The sequence below is a fragment of the Dromiciops gliroides genome, chromosome 3 (assembly GCF_019393635.1).
Source record: "Dromiciops gliroides isolate mDroGli1 chromosome 3, mDroGli1.pri, whole genome shotgun sequence".
Taxonomy (NCBI): Eukaryota; Metazoa; Chordata; class Mammalia; order Microbiotheria; family Microbiotheriidae; genus Dromiciops; species Dromiciops gliroides.
This window is the reverse complement of record NC_057863.1, coordinates 89,757,418-89,784,231: the sequence shown is the minus strand read 5'-3', so window position 1 is coordinate 89,784,231 and position 26,814 is coordinate 89,757,418. Positions and strand designations below refer to the sequence as shown.

Below are 26,814 nucleotides of genomic sequence, written 5' to 3'. Positions count from 1 at the left end.
AAACAAGATGGTTTCAGAGAAATTGGGGAAGACCTGTATGAACTGATACAGTGAAGTAAGCAGAATCCAAAGAACTTATACAATAACAGCAGCATTTTAAAGAAAAAAATTTTAAAAGACTTAAGAGGGGCAGCTAGGTGGCACAGTGGATAAATCACTGGCCCTGGATTCAGGAGGACCTGAGTTCAAATCCAACCTCAGATACCTGACTAGCTGTGTGACCCTGGGCAAGTCACTTAACCCTCATTGCCCTGCAAAAAAACCAACAAAAAACAAAAAAATTGAGTTTGATAGGACTCCTTTAAAAAAAAAAGGTAGAGAATCAGAGAGAGGGCATTCTTGCAAATGTTGGAATTAGAGACAGGGTTTAGTTCACAAATTATTGATAATCATATGTAAGCAGGATAGAGTGGGTGTTCTGGACCAGGCCTAGCTCATGCCATAACAGTGATTCAAGTTACAGGTTAGAATATGAAGAAATAATCTGTCTTAAGGACTATATCTCTGGGGATGGGGAAGGATACTGGAGGAAATGTAGGTGATATGAAAACAAGAGATATCATTATTCTTCCAGTCATCAAAACTGACAACCTTATCATCTTCCAACCACTTATTCTTCCCTCAACCACAACTCCATTCAATTGAAAGTCTTATCAATTCCATGCCCATGTGACCGCTTCTCTCTCTTCACTTGGCCACCGCTTTTCCCCCAGACTGTTTTAAGACTCCTAATTGGTCTTCCTGTCTAAAGTCTCTCCTCCCCTCTCAATCAATCAATCAATCATTCGCACAGGATTTATTAAGCTCCTGTTATATGTCACCTATTATGCACTAGGGATACAAATAAAAAGAATGAAAATAATTTTTACTTGCAATGAGCTTATATTTTAATGGAGGATACAAGTACATAAAAAAAAACACATACGGGGGGGGGGGGGGGGCAAGCTAGGTGGCACAGCGGATAAAGCACCGGCCCTGGATTCAGGAGGACCTGAGTTCAAATCTGGCCTCAGACACTTGACACTTACTAGCTGTGTGACCCTGGGCAAGTCACTTAACCCCCATGGCTCCACCAAAAAAAAAAAAAAAAACAAGCCACATACAGGGGCAGGTAGGTGGCACAGTGGATGAAGCACTAGCCCTGGATTCAGAAAGACCTGAGTTCAGATCCAGCCTCAGACACTTGACACTTACTAGCTGTGTGACCCTGGGTAAGTCACTTAACCCTCACTGCCCTGCAAAAAAAACCCCTCAAAATAAACCAACCAAAAAAAAAAACCCACTACACATAAATATAAATTGTATATACACACAAAATACACACATATAAAATGGTTCCACATTTCCTCAAGAATTAAATACAAAGTCTTCTACTGGACATATAAAGCCCTTTATAACCGACCCCCAAATTGCCCTGTAAGACTTATTACACATCTTCCTCATCTATGGCTTAGCTTAGGTGTCATACTCTACCTTCTATTTGAATGCATTCCTCCTCTCACCTCTACCTCTTAAAAGCCCTGGTTTCCTTCAAAACTCAGGTGAGGCACCACTTTGTACATGAAACTTGACCTGACACCACCTCCTGCCTCAACTACTAATGTTTCTACTCAAAAAATTATTTTGTGTTTATTTTGTACATATTTATCTGTGTATATGCTGTTTTCTCTAACAGGGTATGTACTCCCTGAGGACAGAGAGCCCAGAACAGTGCTTGCTACATAACAGATGAAACACACCCTTTTCAGCTCACAGCAAGAAAAACAAATACCTTTAAATTTCTTGAAAAGGAAAAAGGCTTAAACATATAGCTTGCTCAAGGATCAGAGGATAAATTCAAATAGTATGGCTAAAGAATGAGAAATGGTGAGGGAAGTTTCTGTTTTTAAAACAAAATAAGCAATTATTATATGGAACATAAAAATTATATCTATATCCATAAGAATAAGTGAAAATGCCTATTCAATTCCACCTGAGGTTAGAGAGATTCTATGTTACCATCTTTAAATTTGTTGATTATCCATTCCAGCTGATCTAGTATACTTCGGAAAGTTCCCATATGATCAAGTATTTCTTCTGTTATAGAATTCAGAATCTGTAATAGAAAGTAGAAAATGGCTTTTTGTATTAGATCCTATTGAATAATAAGACTAGGTAATAAAATAACAGGCTTAGATTTCCCCCTCCCAAATACATTAACAACACTTACAACTTCACACTTGAAAATAGTGTTGGGCTTTAAGGCTACCTTACTGTAAAATTTTCTGAATAAAATACTGCTAAAAAGAGACAGGACAGAATGATGACGATCACAATGATGATGATAGATAATGCTTTAAGTTTCCAAAGTGTTTGACATACATAATCTCATCTGACCCTCACAACAACCCTGTGAGGTAGGTGATATTACTACTGTCTCCATTTTGCAGATGAGTAAACTGAGGCTGAGAGAGGTTAAATGACTTGCCCAGGTTCACACAGTTATTAAGTTTCTAAGGACAGATTTGAATTCAAATACTAACTCTTAAGTCCAGTACTGCACTACCTTGCTGTATAATGAGGGAATGAAGGCAACCTAAGAAAGCAGGAAAAAAATTAACACTAGGGGACTAAAGGATAGGAATACTGAGAGAGTAACCAGAATTTTTGCTAAAGAGAAAAACAAGATAAAAAGGTATTCTGCAAACACTAGAGAAACTTGCAAATACAGAAATGAGTGTTTATTTACTCTATGGCATCTAGCAAACATCATGAGGGCAAAGAGATGAGGCCTTGGCCTCAGAGCAGGATTGATGTCAGTTTTTGCCACAGACCCCTCAAGTGTTTCTAGTGGGTTTTTTGAGGTTTTTCTACATCTCAGGGTAGTGTACATAGCTTGCAGTTGTTGGGAAAGGAGGAATAACAGGAATCAAAAAGTCAAACGAAAACAGGTGCAAATATTTGATCCTTAACCTCAAAAAGACTAAGCAAGAGATGCTATGTCTGGGGAAAACTACCTGAATAAAAGAAAGAAGTAAATGGGTGAGGAGCATAGCCTGTAGGCTGAGTCAGAAAACTCAGGCCTCAAGGGTTCTTTTGTGTATGGATGAATGGGGCTATGGGTCTGACTAATAAATGACCTAAGAAAGTGCTACCTAGTGCAGAGTCATATTGGCCCTGACAATCTCTCCATAAGAGGAAGGGAGAGTGCAGTGATGGAAGCTTCCGTGAAGCAGCAATAGTGGGCAGTGAAGCGTCAGAGAATTCTGGAGCCAAACTGGCAGCTGAAGCACTGTAAAGCATCCACAGTGGCACCAGACAAGTTACTGGGGATACGCAACTAGGCACAGAGCCATGACTTAGAGTAGCAAACTGGGACCTCGCCCTTCATCTTGTACTGTGAATCATGTGAACTATGGTCAGGGCCAAGGTAGAAGGGTCTGCTCCCTAGAGAGTTCTTTCCTCCCACTAGAGGGAGGGACCCTCAACCCTAAGATAAGATTAAGGAGCATTTAACTCTCCAAGAAGCTGAAGGCATACTACAGGCCAAATTCCTTTGACTATATATAGTCTTGAGTAGAATCCTTGCCACACTCCTTACTGTGAGGAATTAATTTGTTCCATGTCTTAATTGCTTACAAGGGAACTGAAGACATAAACAGCTATAAAAGAAAGCTGCTACCAGATGACGCCAGGGAAAACCCTGGCAAGCCTGCAAGATGTGAGAGTAATAATCACTGAGAAGGCTCCAAATATAGATCTTTAGGCCAGCTCTTCAGGTATAAATCTAGGGTTGCATTCCTGTAGTATTAGGGTCACAGATCAGAAATTTTTTAAAAATACTAATGTCATGGTGTTCCTGGTTTTTAAAAAAGGTAAAAAAAAATATGTAGCCTTCAGGATATAATCCTTAGGGGAGGGGACCAAAATGAGCATTCTGGAGTAAGTAAGTGATTAGAGTCCTGAACTGAGAATACAGAAAGACAGTCAGTACCAACTGGCTAGGGAGCATGGAGAGTAAGGGAAGAGACACCAAGGAGTATAGGTTGAGTATAGGATTGCCTACTCGTCTGGGAGCAGAAACTACTCTGTTGCAGTAGCCATGCTATGCATATCCCAGGAATCAAAGTTGAGAGGGGTCTAGTGTGAGACCAATCTACAATTCAAGAGGTTAGGGCTGGTTCAGGCAAAAGATAATTTAAACAGCAATAAAGATCTAGCTAGTACAATGTCTCAGGAAGACTGAGGGTAAGAAATGAAAACAACATATGAAGAAACCCTCCCCATCCCAGTCCCAAGGAAGGATTATTGATAACCAGGCCAAAATCTAAATGGGGAAAAAATCTTTCTGGGACTTAGTGGGAGAGTGGGCAGTGATTTTACCAAGGCTATTGTTGGTAGGTCTTAGGTGAGGTATTCTAAGAATAACTGGGACTGAAGCCTACACTCCCATACCTATAATTCAGGGCTAGATAGAGATTTTTGAGGGACTGAGACATGGCTGCCTGGACGTGTCAAATTTGTTAAAAAGGAACTAGAAATAAACTGATATTAAAGTCAGGACCAGTTGAGAGATTAGGAAAGGAGAATAAGAAAAGGATATCTTCGTTGCTTAGGACCAAGATGAAATTATTCCTTCTACAATTTGCGAGTCTTTGATGCCCTTTTATATTGTAGTCAATGTCATGTTTCTCCTGTACCTTTTAAAAAAAACAAAGAAGTTTCTGTACTGTTTTAGGGATTGGGGAAAAGTGAAATTCTGTGGCATTCTCACCACAGCAGCTCTAGTGGAAGGAAACCCAAGAAATCTAGGGAAAGTGGTAGGAACAGAAACCCAGCAGATGGCACTTGCAGAGGTGCAGGCTGGCAAGTGTGAAAATGAAGCAACATTATGAGCTGGCAATGCTGGGTCCCTAATTTCCAAGCCTAGGAACATGATACACAGATGCAAAATTAGTAACAGAAATGTATTTGAGGAACACAGTCTTTAAGCATTGTTTTGAGAAGACAAATTTACAGAATACACAGATAACTATAACATTTTAGAAACATTATAAAGTCCAAAGAAACCTCTCCAAATTAGTTATATTAAAATATGAAACTAAATCCATATCAGTGATAAAAGATTTAAACAAATTATTTTTTCTTAATGCTTTCAATATATTTGATACACTTACTGATTTTACAGTAATACCAGGGAAAAACCCATTGATGACAACATGAACTGAATCTTGCAGCATGGAGGCACGAAATTTCTCTAGTAATTCTTTCTTAGAGCCCAGTCCATAAAGCACAATGTTGAACCCTAGGCTATAGGAAAAAACATTTGTGAAATTACAGTTCAGCACCTCCTATTTCCAATTTCTCAATCAACTAATTTCTCTTGATGTCTGATAATTGAATACAGGACCACCTTAAATTTCAGTTTAGAATTACAACCAAGAACACACCAGTTAAACAGATTTTTATTATCACAATAGTAAGATATGTAAATGGCGCTTACAGTGGAACACTGCTTTTGTCACTTGGGAGGCTTCAAAGACAATGCTTCTCCTTTGATGCTACTTTGCATCCAGGCATCCCTTCCCCAACTTCCCCACAACCGGGCATCTCTATCTTCTTTCACTAAGGATGCCCCTCTGGGTCATAGACCTTTCAGGGCAGGCAAAGCCAGGGATATATGATTTTTAGACATCAGAAAAGCAGAACAGAGAAGCCAAATCATTGAATCAGACAAACAGGGATGAGAAGAGGGTGTTTTTTTTTAAGTCAAACCAGATTATGTAAATAGACAATGCTATGGGTCTAAATAAGAAAATTTGTGAATTGGAATATATATGCAGCAAAGAATGCTAAGAGAGCTGGTAAACAGGAAAATAAAAAGGCTACAGTGATTCAAGCAACAAACAGGACTGGAAGAGGAAGTATGAGCACTTAATTTAACAAATACTTTTAAAGCAACTACTTCATGAAAATTACTATGCTAGGGCAAGTTACATAAAGAGACAGCTATGGGGGCAGCGAAGTGGCACAGTGGATAAAGCACCGGCCCTGGATTCAGCTGGACCTGAGTTCAAATCCGGCCTCAGACACTTGACGCTTACTAGCTGTCTGACCTTGGGCAAGTCACTTAACCCTCACTGCCCCACCAAAAAAAAAAAAAAAAGTTAAAGAGACAGCTATGCTACAATCCCTGCTGTTAAGGAATTAGAAAATAGGAAGGAAAATAAGATACATAACACAAAATAGAATATAAATATGTAGAAAAGGTACAAAAAATTATGCACCCCCAAACAGGGGAGAGTCAAAAAATAACAGCAAAAAAAAAAAAAAGCCACCTTTTTTTTTTTAAATGGAAAGTTAACCAAATTGAGAAAAATCCCGAGTGTTTTTTGAAGGTTTACAAAGCATTTTCCTTATATACCCACAAAATAACAAAGATTTTGTTCAATTCAATTGAACATATATATTTTAAACAAAGTATGACCACAGAAGACTGAAAAGTGGCTGTTAAAAAACTCTAAGAGCAAAAAAGAGATCCTTCGAATATACTGGAGAACAAGATAGTTAGAAAATCAATGGGAACCCTTAATTAGGGCTTAACAAATCAGCTTGTAATGTAGGAACCAATCCCAAAAAAGTGTGCGTGTGTGCATGTGCGTGTGCGTGTAGAGAGGAAGTGGAGTTTAAGACTTAATAAAGTAGGCTAGAAAAGCACCTGAAAAGCTCAAGTCTACACAGGTTCTTGTTGTTGTACACTTTAAGGCACCAACCAGGACTTCTGATTTTTCAAGCTACTGTGATGGTAAAAGCCAAATATGAATGAATAAAAAAGATGAAACATAAGTCTATACAAGTAGGCACTTGGATGAAATTGGTCACCATTATGACAGACCATTAAATCCTACTCATAATGACTGAAGGAAATGGTATGCTCATGGACAAAGACGACATTGCCAAGACGTGAATAAAGGTTTGTTTCAGTCTTTACCAAGGCTATCGAGATGATATATACTTTCAAATTATGTTCTAGAAGTAAGCTAGAATGGGAATTGTTTAAAAGTAATCAATATTATATATTTTAAGATGAAAGATGTAATGAAAGAAAGGATGTAATGAAAATCTATAAAATCATGAATACCACAGAGAAGTGAAAATGAACTTTTTTCAATTTATCTTAAAATACCAGGATAAGGAGGAAACCACTAAAACTTGATCACATTAAGTTCAGAGCAAAATAAAATACAATAAGTAAATGAAGAAGTAAAGTTAGTCAAATGAGTCCAATAAGTGGTACTGAAAAGTATTATAAAACAGATTCAAAAGGAGATTGAACAAATGTATAAATGAGTCACAAATGACTCCTAAGAAAAGGAGAGTCAAAGCTAATATCAGAGAAGACAACTCCATAAGCAGAATGCAATTCCTATTACTTAGTGGTCTAATGTTTATCTTTATTTGCCCCATTATTTGTGTGTATGTTTATATACATATATATCTATGTATATATATAAATAAAAACATATAGCTGAGTGAACATTCTTTATCCAAGGAAGGAAAAGAGAGTTTGGGGATCCCAGACACAGCATATGGGAGGGTAGTGCGGTCTTGTGGAAAAGGTACTGAATCTGGAGTCAGGGTTGGGGTTTGGACCAGGACTAGGCTCTAATACCAACTTACTTCTGGGAAAATCTCTCTGGGCCTCAGTTTCCCCATCTGTAAAACGCAGGAGGTGGCAGAGTACAGGAGGGTTGACCAGATGGCCCCTAAGGCCTCTTTCAGCTTTAAATCTATGCTCTTATGAGCCTGTGGTATATAGTCCAAATGCAATCCAACAAACATTTACTGAGTGTCCACTCTGTCTGTCCAAGGCACTGTACCAATCGTGAAAATACAAAGACCAAAAAACAATCCAGCCCCCACAACTTGATGTTCTATTGAAGAAGAAATATGTAACGTGTACAATCAGGAGTGTTGTCTTCTAGAAAAGAACAGTCAGCAAATGAGGGAAAGCCCCTTAAGAATAGTGAAACATGAGGACTGTTACTCACTACTGAAAATTCATGTAAAACAAAAACATATTTAGACCCATAACTCATCCCCATCCAGCCATTTATGCCAGGCACCTTGCTACTTGCCCTGAACTAAAGCCCCCATTCTCTTCACCTCAAAGAGCACTTTTTTGTAGATACCAATAGCTCTCCTACATGAGCAAGTTAGTTAATTCAACTTTGGAATTTCCTACCTTGGGCAAAACTGTCCTGATTGGTGAATGCATGCATGCAAACTCACTTAACTCACAATAGACCATGCTCCACATCCATCCATTCATCCATCCACCCTGGATATCTTGCCATGCACCCCAAGGTCACATCCACAGGCTTCCTTCTCCACTTCCACAAACAATTTTCCACTTTTTGTTTGAAAAAGGTTGTCAAATTGTTATCACTACTGAATCCGGAAAGTTTACGTGGCAACGAACTGCCTTATGACTCTACTCACCATTCCTGTGATTCCTCAGACTCCCTTCTCTGGACTCTAATTACCTATATGTATTACCTCTCCCAATTAGAATATTAGAATTATAAAGCTCTTTGAGGGCAGACTGTTTCACTTTTGTATTTTTATCCATGGAGTTTAGCACAGTGCCTGGCAAATCGTGGGTACTTAATATTTTTTCATTTATGCATTCATAACTATCATGAGATGAATGTAATGATTACATGGGTTTCTGGCACCCAAGAGGAAGGTGAAAGGAGTGAATTTTTTCCTGGTTGTGGCCAACCCCTTAGCACCACTTCCTCTATGGTCCAATTTCACTTGCTGGACTATGCTGTGTGCCCTTCTCTACTCCCAACTCTAAAAGCCTATAAAGTCATGAGTAAGAGACTAAAGGACTTAAGAGCACAGGAAGTATTTTCTTCTCCTCTTAAGTTGAAAACATTAGAAAATAAAGTAAAATACTTAGAGTAAACCAGCTGGTTAAGAAAATCTCAGAGACTGAAATTTAGTTTTCTAGACCATGGCATAAAACACAAATAAAGGGCTCTTGGTTGAGTATCTATAAGGTAAGGAACTATGCATCTGTCTAAAATTGGCTAATCTAATTAGGTAGGCTTTAAAATATAAAGGAAGGACAAATGCGAGAAAAGCCTAGATACCAGATTATCACTTATAGAGTGCAACAGGTATGACTAGACTGTGAAACGCAGCTAAATTTATCTACTAAGCTGAATATAAATTGTAAAGGCCAACAAGTATAATATAAAAACAATAGAGGTGCTTAGTGATCACAAAAGACAAGGTAAGTAATGAGACAAATGATATTTGCTGGCTCATATGTCTATACATAACTGTTTGGACTATAGATAATAAGCAAAGAAAAAGGTAGGTAAATATAACCTAATAGATATCAACAACATTTGGTAGGGTATGAATCATGACTATAATTAATGAGTATACCCTGGTCAGAAAGAAGAAACTGGATAGAATAGGAGACAGGGAAACTGTAAAATAAAAAGATACTCACCTGTGTGGAAGTCCACACACCTAAAGGGGGATATATGGTGGAGAATACTTGGGTGAGAAACAAAGAGAAGATAAACTATGGCAATATAGTGACGATATACTCTAGCTAGCAGGTAAGCTGAAGGAATTAAAGGACAAGCTCTGGCTGCAGAACAAAAAGCAAGCCAAGAGGTAGGAAAAGTATATTGGATTGAGACCCTTCACCTCTCTCTCTCTTTCTATTTATTAAAAGCAAATCAGCTGATAAATTCTTGATTTACTTTGTTGATGTTGTCAGACTGTGCACACCACCAGAGAGTCCTGACAGATAAAGAGAATGCTGAGCACAGTATAATTTGAACCTTAGACTTCCAACTTCTTATTCTCTTTTTTCTGTTGTTTGCTAACTTATTAGTTTTTGGTATATTCTTACTTTCTAGGGTTTTTCCATTTTCTAAACCTAAAGCCCTCACCAGCAAAGAGTCATAAAGCTGTCCCATTAGTCTTCTCCACTCATGCAGGGCCTAGCATAGCAAAAGAAGCTCCTCTTAAGAGGGCTTCTGATCAGAGCTTTTATCCTTTTAGGAAGCTGATAAATGCCTGAACTACTAACAGTCTGGTCTTTGCTTTTTCAGTACTAAGAATCCTTGGACTCACTAATACCCATAAAGCTAGTCCAAGAAATAAGACCAAAGCTGAAACTGATTCTAACAATAAAGAAATCAGGGAAGAGTTTTATAAGACTAGTGTGGCTGGACAGAAAGCTCATCAACAAATTCAGATTTAAAAGGTATGAAAAGCAATAAATACAAAGGCAAATAAGTTATGGGTGACTCTTAAAACAATGGCATGCCTGAGAAGAAAAGAATTAAGAACACTAAATTATGTCTATTTCTGAATGCCATCTTAGAAGGAGGCACCGTGGGAAAATAGTCCTGACCAATTAATGGAAAGTGAACACATGCTGACATAGCAATATGACCAACAATTCTAATTTGCAATTATAATAACAGCATAAAGGAATCACTCCTCAGGAGATAAGGTAAGGGAAAAAGGAGGAAAAGCCAAGGAAAGCAAGCTATGTATGGTTTGTGATGGCAAAATTATTGGATTCCTAATAGAGAACTAGAGGTATCCAGACTTGATTGGCCCTAATATTTGTCTAATACTTTAGCTAAGTCAATAGTAAGGAGTTAGGGGTAGGCCCACTAAAGCAGGGTGAAACTTGTATGGGGGTGGGGGACAATCACGGAAGCCTACACTCAAGAGGGTCTGGATAGGTCATATGGGATGCAGCAATAAGGTACAAAAAAATTGGCCATTCTAGGACTAAACCAGCCAAAAGATGCAGCAGTAGAACCTCTTTCTGAGAGCTGACAGAACAGAACCAGACAAGGCAAGAAGGCAAACAGCTTTCAAAATGGCCAAAGACTGCAGCCATCCAGGGTGGGGTAGGAAAGCATAAGGCAAAAATTCCCAGGGGAGTTGCCCAGAAAGAAAATATTCACTATTTTCTAGGGAAAGAATAGACTTCCACAGTCCCTAAACAGTGGTTTAGAGGAACTGATCCTGAAATGACTGAGCCAAGGGGGGGACTGTCCAGATACTGATAGGCCATACTGAGAGTCGGAGAAGTAGGTTTCAGAAAGCTTCAAAAGGTGGTCAATTCAACAGTCACAAAACCAGAACTGAATTAATATCAAAGCCCAGGCTGAGAAAAATTTTAGGAAGGAAGAAGGTAGAAAGACCCAAGACTACAATAACATTAATACCTTATGTCATTATATACATTCCCATGTGACAATGGGCAACTTCTATCACTTTACCAGATCACAGATACGGAGATGTCAGGGATATGACACTCTCACTATACAGATGAAGAAACTGAAGCCCAGGGAAATAAAGTAACTTGTCCATGATAAAAAGTGGCAAAGTGGGATGTGAACTGGGTCCTCTGACTCCAGAGCTGGTGCTTTCTCCACTGTGCTCCTCTGCCCCTCAGATGCTTCCATTTTTCCACTTATTAAACAGGGACAAGAGCTATTTCGTCTACTTTTTGCAGTTCCTTACAACACACAGGGTTTATGCATAAAACAAAATAGTGCAGAGAATTGCTCTAAAGTAAAAAAAAGCACAAATTCAATTATTCCTATAAGCATTTTAAAGCATCATACTTACTGTAATTGCAACATCCACTTGTGAAATAGCTGTTCATGCTGTTCATTTAATTGTTTTAGCTCAGCAGAAAAGGGAGGAGAAAACTTGCTCAACAGGTTGTGTAAAGTTTGCTAAAAGGTAATAAAAGAAAATTGACCCTGGGTCAATATATCAAGTAAAACAAAGCTAAGAGGTTTTTCATACTTAAACACTCTCAGGTGATCTGGTTTCATAACAGGACTGTTTTGCAAAGAGCTTGTCAATGATGAGGAAAAGCTTGCTTTTGAATTGCTTGTGGATCCCTTAAAATAATTTCTTTTCTTAAGTATTTTAAACACTTCACAGTTGTCTATGTATGAATTTGCCAAGAAGAGACGATACTGCAGAAGTCCCTGTTTGTTATAGTAAAAGCTCATTATCATAAAAAAGTGATAAAACTGCTTGCCCCAAGCGCCACAAACTGTACTGTGAAAAAGACCATTAAAAACTGAGAGGGTTTGTAAAAATAGATATAAAAACTTAAGTCTACAGTCTAATAAGTAATTCAAACCACTGTTACCCTGCCCCAATCTCTCTGCTGACCTCCACTCTCAACTGTCTTTCAGTTATCTTGAGCTGGGCGTCCAGTAGCCATCCTTAACTCACTATGTTTGGAATGGAGCTCATTACCTTCTTCCTTAAATGCTTTCCTCCTCCTACATTCCCCAATACTGTAAAGGGCAACACCATCCTCCCAGTCCCTCAGGTTCACAACCCAGGAGTCATCCTGGATTCCTCACTCTTTCTCACCCCCCACATCCAAGCTGTTGCCCTGACTTGTCAATTTCAGCTTTACAATCTCTCTCCAATACCACCTCCCCTGACCCCTTTCTCCTCTGACACTGCCACCACTTTGGTACAGGCTCTCATCATCTCACGCTTGGTAGGTCTGCCTGCCTCAAGTTTCTCCTAACGTTAAGCCACTAAAGTGATCTATCTAAAGCACAGGTCCAACTATGTCACCCACTGCTCAATGAACTCCAATGGTTCTCTCTTGCTTCTAGGATAAAACTGCTTGCCCCAGCGATCAAAGCCCTTCATAACCTAGCCCTCCCACCTTTCCAGTTTCCCTGCTCTTAGATCCATTGACACTGGCCTCCTCGCTGTTGCACAAACAAGACCCTCCATCTCTCAGTTCTGGGCATTTTCTCTGGCTGTCCCCCATACCTGGAATGCTTTCTTTCCTTAATTCCACCTGTTGGATACCCTGGCTTCCTTTAAGTCCAAACTAAAATCCCCATCTTTTATAGGAAGTCTTCCCCAATCCCTCTTAATTCTAGAGGCCTTCTCTCTGGTGTTTCCTATCTGTCCTGTCTATAGCTTGCTTTTTATATATTTATTTGTGTGTCGTTTCTCCCATTTACACTGTATGCTCCTTGAGGATAGGGTCCATCTTTTGCCTCTTTTTGTATTCCTGGTGCTTAATAAATGATTATTGACTAATGCATGCCACTACCATCTCTTCAAGTACTCTGATACCTCTAAAAAGTCTTCCTTACTAGTTAAGATTTTTTTTTTTGCACCAGAGATTTTCACTAGGCTGCATTTGTGAGGCCATGTCCAACAAAAACACCTTCTTGTACATTAGGCTAACAAGATCAATCCTAGGTAAAATTGTTAAGTAAATAAAATGTTTTCCTTCCTAGCTTCAGTCTTTCTGCTTCTCCTCTGCCTTATTTTTTGAGCTGAAAAGGATCTCAGATACCATTTAGTCCAACCTACTCATGCTTGGATAATTAGGAAACCATAGCTCCAAAAGATTAAGCGACATTTTCCTGTGTGTTCTTGAGGCCATAGCACACCAAGAACACTACCACACAGCCTTTCTGTTGTGAAAGCTTCCCATAACAGGAAAGCCTCTGACAGAGGTTGCTTTCAGTTCACTTACTGATTATGTTTTAATATGACTGAATTCTATTCAGTAAGTGTATTCAGTCTCTAAGGCACCTGCGTTATAAGCCTCTTATTTCTAACCAAGGAATAAAAAGCTTTAAATGGAATAAATTCATCTAAAGAAATTTCAGGCATTTTAAAACACATGGAGAAAAATGTTTGGAATGATGAGAGGCTCTCCTTTGTTCCTGAAATCATATTATGTGAACTCCTAAGTAAAAAACTGAAGTTTTACCTCATTTAGACTGTTTTGTGGCAGGTTGTCATTCAGGGGGAAAGGCATGGACTAAGTCATTTTTATCTTTCTATTTTATCTATTCCTTTATCCTTCTATCCCCAGCAGGGAGAGAAATGCTTATTAAATGACTGATCTTCAGTCTCTCTCTTTTCCATACTCAAGACAGGGAGCAGAACAGCTGAATGCAAAACTCAAGAACCAACAAAACCCACCTTTTAGGAAGAAAAGAGTGGAAATATCCAGGGAACTTAATAAACTATGTAAGTGGTAGAAAAAGGTAAGGACAGAGGCCTATGATTCCTCAGATGGAGTATTAAAAACTAGGAAAGAGACTTTTAAACCTTATGAAAATGAATGGGTATGGTTGAATAACAGGGATTAAAATGTACACAAAATGCTCTTCGGTTGTCTGTAAGGTGCTCGGTTCTTCTTCGGAAGCTAAGGCCACGTTGGGGTGAACCCTCACTTCAGCCAGCGACTAGCACCACTACAAACAAGTCTCTCCTCATCCATCTCCCGAAATGGCCGTCTCCGAGCTCACTTGCATCTACTCTGCTCTCATCCTTGACGATGAGGTTACGGTCACAGAGGATAAAATTAATGCCCTCATTAAAGCAGCAGGTGTAAATGTTGAACCTTTCTGGCCTCGATTATTTGCAAAGGCCCTGAACAATGTAAACATTGCTAGTCTCATCTGCAATGTAGGAGTTGGTGGACCTGCCCCAGCAGCTAGTGGTGCTGCCCCTGCTGGAGGTGCTGCTCCTGCTAGTACGGCTGTCCCAGCTGAGGAGAAGAAAGAGGAAGCAAAAAAACAAGAGTCTGAGGAGTCTGATGATGACATGGGCTTTGGTCTGTTTGACTAAATATATTTTTTGAAACATTAAATAAAAAGCTTAACTAAAAAAATAAAGTACACAAAATAAGGGAAAATACCAATGCTCAGTCCAAATACTGCAGATATAAGACAGGAAAAAACTCTTCAAATTTGTTCTTTCTAAAAATAATAAAACTATTACAGTTATTTTTGCAGACTTCTTAGTACTTATGCCTAATTACACAATAAACACAATAAATAATATGAATATCAGTAAATAAGTATCATGGTAAGTTATCTAGGTTTAATTTAATTACATGTAATTCTGTTTACATGTGTTTACCCTCCATGGCTTGCTATTCCCATATAAAAATTCATTTTTTAAATGCTAAATGAATGGTCCTGGTAACACACCTGATCCAGTTTAGTTCTCTTTAGTTTCTGCAACGTTCTATCTGAGGTTAAAACTTTTGAACTGCTGTGAGCTTCAAAATATTCTTCTACTAAGTCAGTCTGAAAAAACAGAGAAACGTCAGTTTACAATGGGTTAAGGCTAATCACTCAAAATGTTCATAGGAAATTGAAAGCATATGAAATTAATTTTCTTATCCAAGAAAGGATTTTTAATAAGGCTATAAATTAAAGCAGATATCCATGCTCTCTGCTAAACCACAACTTCCTGCCTAAGTCTTAGGAATATAAAAGACTAATCATTATGTCTTCATTAGTAGTAGACGATTAACAACACATTTACAATCTCCAATTCAGGTTAAGGATTATTTTAACTATTTTCATTAAGAGTTTAATAGAATATTATCATGTCACCAGAGAAATAAGGGAAGGTTTATATGAAGTGATGCAGAGAAAAGAGACCAGAATCAAAAGAACTATCTTTTTTTTCTTTCTTTCTGTCTATCTATCTATCCACACACACATACATAATGAACAAAAGAACTATCTTCTATATAATAACTACAATAAATGAAATCAAACTCCCATGGACTGTTATATTCTCAAATCCAGTTCTCTCTCCAATAATGCAGATGGCAACTCTTCCATCTTGTATAACTATCATTCATGTACTGAGAGGCTCCATCCACCCAATGTGCTAAGGTCTTTTCCTTATGCTCTCTTGATATACTGCATGGATACCACCAGCTTATCCATCCTTCACTTTCACTATGTGACTGGCTCATCTTCTTTTTTTTTTTGGTGGGGCAATGGGGGTTAAATGACTTGCCCAGGGTCACACAGCTAGTAAGTGTCAAGTGTCTGAGGCTGGATTTGAACTCAGGTCCTCCTGAATCCAGGGCTGGTGCTCTATCCACTGTGAAACCTAGCTGCCCCCTGGCTCATCTTTTTTAATGGTCATATATTTCTGTGACGACAACCCTTACAGCCTTTTCATTATTCTTTGGATGATTCTTGAGAGACATATTATTTCATGACCTGGGGCCATAATATATCACTGGAAAAATAATGGTTTTAAAAAAGATGAGCCAAAGAGGTGAAAAAGGTTAAATACCTCTATGCAGCACTTTTTTTTTGGTGAGGCAATTGAGGTTAAGTGACTTGCCCAGAATCACACAGCTAGTGTCAAGTGTCTGAGGCCAAATTTGAACTCAGGTCCTCCTGACTCCAAGGCCAGTGCTCTATCCACTGCCCCACTTAGCTGCCCCTTAAATACCTCTATGAACAAAAGCATTTATAGCAGCATTTTCACGGTAACAAGGAACTGGAAATTGAGAGGATGCTCATCAATTGAGGCATAGCTGAACAAACTATGGCAAATGAATAATGGATTATTTCATCATAAGAAAAATGACAAAAGGGAAAGTTTCAGAGAAACCCAGGAAGATATATAAGAAATGATGCAAAGTAAAGTGAGAACCAAAACAATTTATACAACAACAATATCATAAAGAAAAACAACTCTGAAAGATTTAGTAACTGTGATCATGGTATTCCAGAGGACTAATTATAAATCATACTACTCATTTCTTAATAGAGGTGATGGACCGAAGGTAGAGATAAGACATACATTTATGGATGTGGCCAATGTAGGAAAAAATTTCTGTTTGTTTGACAATGCATATTTCTTACAAGGGTTTTCTTTTTTTTTCCTTTTCCTAGTGGGGATGGCTAACAAAGGTAGGAGGAAGAGGAAAGTAGGAATATGGTTGGCAAAAAAGAAAAGAGAAATAGGGTCATTAAAGCATTTTTTAAATGCATAGGAGAAAACAGAAGGAAGTCCAGAAGGAAACAGGGACTGGCAAGACAGCTTTGAAAATTACATGTTAGATTTGATATACTTAATGGGGCTGTTTTAGGGATTATGTTACCATATTTGCCAGCAAAAAGCAGAATAAAAGATTAGAGTGAAGAGGTACAGTCATACATTCAAGAATGTGATAAAAATAAAAAGGCATCACAAAACAAACAAAAAAATCCTAATCAAATCCAGCAGTTATACATACTCCAAAACAATTAAGAAATGCATCAAATTAAGTATAATAATAATAATCAGTACATTTATAACCTATATCAGATTACTTTCTGTCTTGGGGAGAGAAGGGAAGTAGGGAGAAAAATTTGGAACTCAAAATCTTATAAAAACAAATGTTGAAAACAATCTTTACATGTAACTGGAAAAAATAAAATACTATTAAGATTGAAAAAAATAACAATCAACAGAGAAGAAATGAAAAATTATGGCAAGGCAGCTCCCACAGAAAATTAAAAGTTAAAAAAACACTTCAAAAAAGCAAAGGCTCTGCATTACTGTGGTGATGGGGGTGGGGCGCTTAGTCATCATCATCCTGTTAATTCTTTTCTTCCTTTAATCAAGGAAGGATGGAATTCAGATGAGCTGAGTATAAAAGAGCGTTTCATTAAAACCCAAAAATGGATTTTTTAGAAAATCTAATTAAATCCAGTGGCTTATACATACACTTAAAAAAATTAAGAAATGCTGAAAAATTATGGCAAAGCAACTCCCACAGAAAATTAGCTAAAAAACAAGAACACATACTTCCAAACAGCAAAGGCTAGACACTATCTGTCTCAGAACAGAGAATGAAGAGATGAACAAACAAAAGAAGTTTTCTAATAATATGAATAAATACTATAAGGTAAAAGAATTCCAGGGTAAAAAGAGAACAGAATTCTACAATCACATCAGAAAATATGAAATTTTCACAAGGACTACAGAAGTGGTTAAAAGGCCTAACAAAAGAACAAAAAAAGAAAAAGAAAAAAATTAGTGAAATAGCCTAGAAGAGAAGCTGGAGAAATATCAGCATAGCAGCAAATATTTTTTAAATAAAAAAAATTAAGGAAACTCAAAAATTCAATGATATAACAACATAATAGCAAAGTCAAAATAGAAAAAATTAGAATATGTTTTCATATATCTGCCACAAAATATGGATGCTGATTGAACCATGCTATTTCTTTTGTTTTTGTTGCTGTTGTTTTTCTGATTTGAGGTTTTTCCTTTGTGCTCTGATTCTTCTCGTATAACATGAATAATAAAGAAATATGTTTAATGTTATTATGTATATGTAACCTATATCAGATTGCCTGCTGTCTAGGGGAAGGGGGGAGGGAGGGAAAAAATCTGAAATTGGAAATCTTATATAAACAAATGTTGAAAACTATTTCTACATGTAACTGGAAAATAATAAAATACTTTTATTGTTTAAAAAAATATATCTACCACAAAAAAATAACATGGAAAATGGAACATAAAGAGATAATCTATGAATCAACAAGAAAAGCATGCCTTTTTTAAACATCCATTACAGGGGCAGCTAGGTGGCACAGTGGATAGAGCACTAGCCCTGGATTCAGGAGGACCTGAGTTCAAATCCAGCCTCAGACACTTGACACTAGCTGTGGGACCTTGGGCAAGTCACTTAACCCTCAATGCCCAACCAAAAAAAAACCCCAAAAAACAACAAAAAAAACCCCATTACACTTAAAGGTGAAGAAAACTGGATTGCCACCAAGAAATAACTTATCTTGCAAATTTAAGCATATGTCTACAGGGGGGAAATGGATTTTTTAAAAAAATACAATCATTGATGGAAAAGTAAGCAAGTTTGAGTAAAGAGAAAGGGCTAAGTGATGATCAAGTGCATATATCCTGAAATGGAGAGAAAAGACTTTTTCTAAATATTTAAGGTAAAAGCTATACCATGTGATTTTGTTTAGCCAGGCCTCTTGCCAAGCTCCTTTATATTCATTTTACACTCTATTACTTTCCATTGTTGTATGAGATAATACTACTTATAATTTTCCATTATCCTATTCCTAATCTTTACATCATCCTATCTTTTTAAGATTTTGTAAATCAATTTATATCTAAGCTATAGTGGCCTTTGACAGCTCTAACTCTACTTGGTAAATCCAGTATTTCTGAAATTTAAATCAGATCTCAACTTAATTCCATTACAGAATCAATGTAAATAAGGGCTGCCTCAATGTTTAATGGGTTAAAGGAACACATTATAGAAAGGCAGCTAGTTGGCACACTGGATAGGATCACTGGACCTGGAGTCAGTAAGACCTGAGTTAAAAAATGGCTTCCGATGTATGACCCTGAGCATGTCACTTAACATTAATTTGCCTCAGTTTCTTCATATGTAAAACCTACAACCCAAGGTTACTATGAGGATGAAATGAGAATATAAAGTATTTTGCAAGCCTTAATGTGTTACATAAATGCTAGCTATATAAAAGGTTTGGTTTTGTTTGTTTTTTGCGGAGGGCGGTGTGTGAGGCAATTGGGGTTAAGTGACTTGCCCAGGGTCACACAGCTAGTAAGTGTTAAGTGTTTGAGGCCGGATTTGAACTTACGTCCTCCTGAATCCAGGGCCAGTGCTCTATCCACTGCGCCACCTCGCTGTCCCTATCTAGTAGGTTTTTTTAAATTCAAATTAATTTTATTATCAGGTCCACATTCTCTCCTTTCACTTCTCCCCTTTCCCAATCCACTGAGAATGCAAGAAATACAAAATCCATTACAAACGTGAAATCAAGCAAAATAAATTTCTGCATTAGCCATATTCCCCCGCCCCTTCCAAAGGGGAGAGGTAGATGGATGGGGGCAATGAGAGAAAGAAAGAATATGCTTCATTCGGTATTCTGAGTCCTTCATTTTCCTATCCAGAAGTGGCTAGTAGGTTTCATCAAAATCCTTTGGAACTGTGTGGGTCACTGCTTAATCAGTTAATAAAGTCATTCACAGTTGATTATCTTTACAGTATTGCTGTTACTGTATACATTATACCAATCCTATTCACTTCACTTTGCATCAGTTCATACATCTCCCCAAGTTTTTCTAAAACCATTCCCTTCATCATTTATTATAGCAAAATAGTATTCCATCACATTCATATGCTACAACCTGTTCAGCCATTCCCTAATCAATAGGCAACCCCAGAGTTTCCAATTCCTTGCCACCACAAAAAGAGCTGCTATAAATGTTTGTACATGTGGGTCCTTTTCCTCTTTCTTGAATCTTTTTGGGTTATAGACCTAATAACAGTATTGCTGTGTCAAAAGGTAGGCAGAGGGGGCAGCTAGATGGCACAGTGGTTAAAGCACCGGCCCTGGATTCAGGAGTACCTGAGTTCAAATCTGGCCTCAGACACTTGACACTTACTAGCTGTGTGACCATGGGCAAGTCACTTAACCCCCACTGCCTTAAAAAAAAAAAAAAAAAGGCAGAGTTAGATAACTTTCTGAGCATATATGATGTTATTGCTAGGATCTTTTAGTCTTATTATGGTAATTGATTCACATTTTGGTTAAGCTTCTCTAGGGTGGCTAGGGGGTGCCCCAGGCCTGAATTCAAGAAGACTCCTCTTCCTGAGTTCAAATCTGGCCTCAGATACTTACTAGCTGTATGACCCTGGACAAGTCACATCACCCTTGTTTGCTTTTGTTCGCTCATCTACAAAATGAGCTGGAGAAGGAAATGGTAAACTACTCTAATAGCTCTATCAAGAAAATCCCCCAAAACACAAGGAGTGCGACATGACTGAACAACAACAAAATTCCAATATTTAGTAACGCATTATGGAAAAAAAAACCTGAAGCTAATTGAAGAGATACCTATCTGTATACTTCCAACTATAAAACTATAGAAATACAAAGTACTTAACAGTTAAAGTTGAGTATAGACAATTCCATGCAGAAAGAGTATTCTCCTTAAAATCTATATGGTTCTCTGGGTTTATTTAGTCTTTGAGAATATAAAAATCTCTATTTAAAGCAGAATAGTTTCCCCACTTACTGTTGTGTCTTTTTTCATTTTTTTAGCTGATGCTTTTTTACAAGAAGATGATGAAGCTGATCTGTGCTTAGCAATTCTCTTTTGATCCATTAAGACTTCACTTATCTTCTCTTCCTCTTCCTGTTTCACTTTATCATCTTCCGAATTTGAATCAGAATATTCACTTTCACTGTCAGAGGGTAAGGTAGAAACTAGAACCAAAAAAAAGCAACGGGCAATTTGTGACAATAGTGACAAAAAAGGGTTGTTTCAAGTTTGTCCTTGTATACCCAACACTGAAGACAGTGCCTGACATGTAGCAGGCCCTTAATCAATGCTTACTCACTTTTCAAAAGTACAGGTCTAACCATTTTATTCCCCTGCTCAATAAACTTCCATGGCTCCCTATTGCCTCTAATAAGCATCAGGTACAAATCCCTCATTTTGGCATTTAAAGCCCTTCATAACCTGGCTCCAGTCTTATTTTATATTACTTCTCTTCACACTCACTGGTCCAGGCAAACTAACCTTACTGCTCATCACATGACACTCCTATTTCCCTAGGCCTGCAGTGTGCTCCTTCACCTCAATATCTCATAATCCCTAATTTCCTTGAAAGCTCAGCTCAGATACCATATTCTACATGAAGCCTTCCTTGACTCCTCCAGGCGCCACCAGCTATTAATGCCTTCCCCTGCACTCCCCACATTACCTCCTGTTTATTTTGTATACATTTGTGTTGTCTCCCCAAATGGAGTGTTACAACCTTGAGGACACGATTGTTTCATTCTTTTTCCTTTGTATCTCCAGAGCCTAGCAAAATGTGTGGCATGTCGCAGTTGCTTGATAAGTGCTTGTTGATTAGGGAGAAGAGTAAACAAACAATAGAAAGATATACCCAAAAATGCCTGTTATGGATATACGGTATGTTAAAATGAATTTTAGGTAGCAACAGCCAAAAATCAAGGACCAGTTATTTCACTGATGTGATAAAATGTGAGTATAAATAGTTCCAAATGTATCTTTGGTTTTCCTGTGGTTGAAAGTAAAGTACTCAATTAACTTTAAAAAATAAATAAATTGGTGATGATTCCTTACAAATATATATATATATACTATCCAGTAAAAAGCAGGACACAAGCTTTTTTTTTTTTAGTGAGGCAGTTGGGTTAAGTGACTTGTCCAGGGTCACACAGCTAGTAAGTGTTAAGTGTCTGAGGCCGGATTTGAACTCAGGTCTTCCTGAATCCAGGGCTGGTGCTTTATCCACTGCGCCACCTAGCTGCCCCTAGCTTTCATTTTTTAAAAAAAGTACTATCCCCCAATTAATATGTTGTAATCAATGGATATCCTTCAAAATATTGCCCATCTTTACCATATGAGAGTGAGAAAGAGCAAAAAAGACACATTTCAAGGTGAAAAGGGTAGAACTCCACATTCCCTTTCCCTGAGTTTAAGACATAGCTAGATAAGGAAGAAAAAGATGTTGGTTTTGGCCATAAATAAAAGCATTGCATCTACATTGTTTTTCTTTTTGAGGGGGCAATGAGGGCTAAGTCACTTGCCCAGGGTCACACAGCTAATAAGTGTCAAGTGTCTGGGGTCGGATTTGAACTCAGGTCTTCCTGAATCCAGGGCTGGTGCTTTATCCACTGCGCCACCTAGCTGCCCCTGCATCTACATTTTTTATGGGATAAGAATATCTAAACATTCAAGACTATCTTTGCATGATATTTAAAAGGATAATATTGATCATCCTATTAAATTTCAGAGCTCAAGACAAGACTGCTATAAACACAAAACCTTGAAATCTAAGGTCTAAGAGATAAAACCCCAAAACATTTCACTATTTATAGTTTTTAGTTATACAATATACACAATCTCAGAGAAAACATTTCAGATATGAAATGCATCTTATGATATACTTAGAGAATCCTAGAGAATCAACTAAAAAATTACCTGAAACAATTAACAACTTTAGCAAAGTAGCAGGATATAAAATAAATCCACATAAATCATCAACATTTCTATACATGAGCAACGAAGCCCAGCAAGAGATAGAAAGAGAAATTCCATTTAAAGTAATGGTAGACAATATAAAATACCTGGGAGTCAGTCTACTTGCCAAGATAAACCCAGGAACTCTATGAACACAATTACAAAACACTTTTCACACAAATCAAATCAGATCTAAATAACAAGAAAAATATCAACTGCTCATGGATAGGCCGAGCTAATATAATAAAAATGACAATTCTACCTAAATTAATTTACTTATTCAGTGCCATCCCAATCAGAGTACCTAAAAATTATTTTATAGAACTAGAAAAAATAATAACAAAATTCATCTGGAAAAGCGAAAGGTCAAGAATATCAAGGGAAATAATGAAAAAAAAAAGCACAGGAAGGGGGATTAGTTGTACCAAATCTGAAGCTTTACTATAAAGCGGCAGTCATCAAAACTATTTGGTATAGGCACAGGAGACACAGTAGTAAATGACTTTAGTAATGTACTGTTTGATAAACCCAAAGACTCCAGCTTCTGGGATAGAAACTCAGTATTTGATAAAAACTGCTGGGAAAACTGGAAGATAGTATGGCAGAAATTAGGCATAGACCAATATCTTACACCTTATACTAAAATAAGGTCAAAATGGGTACATGATTTAGACATAAAAGCTGATACCAGGGGCAGCTAGATGGCGCAGTGGGTAGAGCACCGGCCCTGGAGTCAGGAAGACCTGAGTTCAAATCCGGCCTCAGACACTTGACAGTTACTAGCTGTGTGACCCTGGGCAAGTCACTTAACCCCAATTGCCTCACCAAAAAAAAACCCCCAAAACAAAACAAACAAAAAAGGTGATACCATTGGTAAATTAGGAGAGAAAGGAATAGTTTACCTTTCAGATCTTTGGAAAGGAGAACAACTTATGACCAAACAAGAGACAGAGAATATTATGAAATGCAAAATGGATGATTTTGATTACATTAAATTAAAAAGGTTTTGTACAAACAGAAGTAATATATCCAAAATTAGAAGGAAGGCAGAAAGCTGGGAAAAAATTTTTATAGCCACTACTTCTGATAAAGGTGTCCTTTCTAAAATATATCAGGAACTAAATCAAATTTATAAGAATCCAAGTCATTCCCCAATCGAGAAATGGTCAAATGATATAAACAGGCAGTTTTCTGATGAAATCAAAGCTATCTATTGCCATATGAAAAAAATGCTCTAAATCACTATTGATTAGAGAGATGCAAATTAAAACAACTCTGAGGTATCACCTGACACCTTTCAGATTGGCTAATATGACAAAAAAGGAAAATAATAAATGTTGGAGAAGCTGTGGGAAAATTGGAACACTAATGCATTGTTGGTGGAGCTGTGAACTGATCCAGCCATTCTGGAGAGCAATTTGGAATTATGCCCAAAGGGCTATAAAGCTGTGAAGCCCTTTGACCCAGCAATACCACTATTGGGTCTTTTTCCCAAAAAGATCATAAAAAAGGGAAAAGGACCCACATGTACAAAAATATTTATGTCTGCTCTTTTTGTGGTGGTAAGGAACTGGAAAGTGAGGGACTGCCCATCAATTGGGGAATGGCTAAACAAGTTGTGGTATATGAATGTAATGGAATTCTATTGTGCTGTAAGAAACAATGAGAAGGGGGCAGCTACGTGGCGCAATGGATAAAGCACCAGCCCTGGATTCAGGAGGACCTGAGTTCAAATCCGGCCTCAGACACTTGACACTTACTAGCTGTGTGACCCTGGGCAAGTCACTTAACCCTCATTGCCCTGCCAAAAAAAAAAAAACAAACAATAAAACACAGAATAGAAACAATGAGCAGGCAGATTTCAGAGAAACCTGGAAGGACTTGCATGAACTGATGATGAGTGAGATGAGCAAAATCAGGAGAACATTGTACACAGTATCATCAACATTATGTGTTGATCAACTGTGATAGACTTGATTCTTCTCAGCAATGCAAGATAGTTCCAAAGGACTCATGATGGAAAAAGCTCTCCAAATCCAGAAAAAAAAAAAAAAGAACTGTGGAATATGGATGCAGATTGAACCATACTATTTCTTTTGTTTTTGGTGCTGTTGTTTTTCTTTTTTGAGGTTTATCCTGTTTGCTCTGATTCTGCTCTTATACTACTAATGCAGAATTATGTTTAATGTTATTGTACATATATAACCTATATCAGATTACTTGCTGTATTGGGGAGGGAGCGGAAAAAAATTTGAAACTAGAAATCTTATAAAAACAAATGTTGAAAACTATCTCTACACGTAACTGGAAAATAATAAAATACTTTTATAATTTAAGAAAAAAAGAAATGCATCTTAAACTCATTATTGTCTAAAACATTTCATTATCTTTCCCTCTAAAACCTTCCTAACACACAGGACAGACCATGTCAGCCTTCTACTCAATAAACTCTGGTGGTTTTCTAGTGCTTCCAGGAACAAATACAAAATGTTCTGTTTGGCATTCATAGCCCTTCAATAACCAGGCCCACCGTACCTTTCCATGCTTCTTACACCTTACTTCCAGACATTTACCATTCAATCCAGTGACAATGGCCTCCTGCATCTCTCAGCTCTGAGCATTTTCTCTGGCTATCTCCCATGCCTAGAATACTCTCCTTCCTCTACTCCAACTAATCTCCTTGCCTTTCATTAAGTCCCAACTAAAATCCCATTTTCTCCAGCAAGCCTTCCCCACCCCCACTTAATTCCAGTGCTTGCCCTCTGTTATTTCCTATTTATTCTATATAATAATTCTTACCTTGCATATAATTGTTTGCATGCTGTCTCCCCATTAGATTGTAAGCTCCTGGAGGGCAAGAACTGTTTTTTGCCTCTTTTTGTATTCCAGAGCTTAGCACATATAGTAAGTACTTAATGTATATTGACTGACTGAATGATAAAATGCCTTCCAGAGGACAGAAATGGTATCTATATACTTTGTTTCATTTCCCACCTGGCTGCACTCCTCTGGACTTTAGCATACCCCAGGAACCTCATCATCCTGCAAGGGCACATCAACCTTTAATACAGCTCTTCAGTAACTCTTGCCCCTGGAGCCCCCATGATTAGAAGAGGAGAGAGAAGAGGGCAGAAAGCTCCTCCTAGATATTCCATTTGGGGAGGGTGCCCAGGCCAGCCATCTCTTCCTTTCCTATGTGGCTACACAGGGTGTTCTTCTTGCCCTTCCTCTCCTCTTTTTTTACTTTCCTTCCATGTGATGTATCTCCTGTAAGAATCTGAGTTCCTCAAGGGAAGGAATTATTTTTTGCCTTTCTTTGTATCTTCAGCACTTAACATTGTACCTAATACATAGTAAGCACTTAATAAATGTTAACCAACTGAAAGTATTCAATGCAACACATGAGTGTTTCAGAGTGACATAGTAATACATCATCTATATAAAGCAATGGCATTGTTGTCAAAATAAATAATAAAAAGCCACCATAATTTACTGGATCATCATTAACAAACTCACTGATGCTTATGTGCAAGCATCTATTGAGGTCACAATTCAGGAGATACAAAAATTGTATAGATGATTCCTATTCTCAAAAAGCTTATCTTCTATTCAGAAACAAAAGAAACATATAAAAAGATAAATACAAGGCAGCATATAATAATGGCAAATTAAGGGATATAGTCAATAAATAAACATTTATTAAGTAACAACTATGTACCAGGCACTGTGTTAAGCACTTTAGGTCAAATAAGAAAAAGAAAAGAAAAATAATCTCTGTCCTCAGAGAGTTTATAATCTAAGGGGGAAGAAAACACACAAAAATGAAGCTGAAAAGTGGGGTGGGGGAAGAGTAGAAAAGAAAAAACAATACACAACAGAATAAGAGGAAAGAAGGCAGCTGAGAAAGTA

General features: G+C 37.6%; 2 protein-coding genes across 2 annotated transcripts in view; one reads left to right on the top strand and one right to left on the bottom strand.

Annotated features, from left to right (window-relative positions):
* Window positions 1–26,814, bottom strand: part of ORC2 (origin recognition complex subunit 2) — a 54,717-nt gene that overhangs the window by 10,204 nt on the left and 17,699 nt on the right. Inside the window, exons 8-12 of the mRNA XM_043991629.1 lie at window positions 20,929–21,119; window positions 15,042–15,140; window positions 11,665–11,774; window positions 5,157–5,289; window positions 1,999–2,095 (exon numbers count right to left, since the gene is read on the bottom strand). Coding sequence (XP_043847564.1) covers window positions 1,999–2,095; window positions 5,157–5,289; window positions 11,665–11,774; window positions 15,042–15,140; window positions 20,929–21,119 — 630 coding nt within the window. The remainder of the gene's footprint in view (window positions 1–1,998; window positions 2,096–5,156; window positions 5,290–11,664; window positions 11,775–15,041; window positions 15,141–20,928; window positions 21,120–26,814) is intronic.
* On the top strand, window positions 14,335–14,723 carry LOC122746170 (60S acidic ribosomal protein P1-like). The gene has a single exon (XM_043991634.1). It carries the CDS (start codon window positions 14,335–14,337, stop codon window positions 14,674–14,676), a length of 342 nt encoding a protein of 113 aa, XP_043847569.1. The 3' UTR covers window positions 14,677–14,723.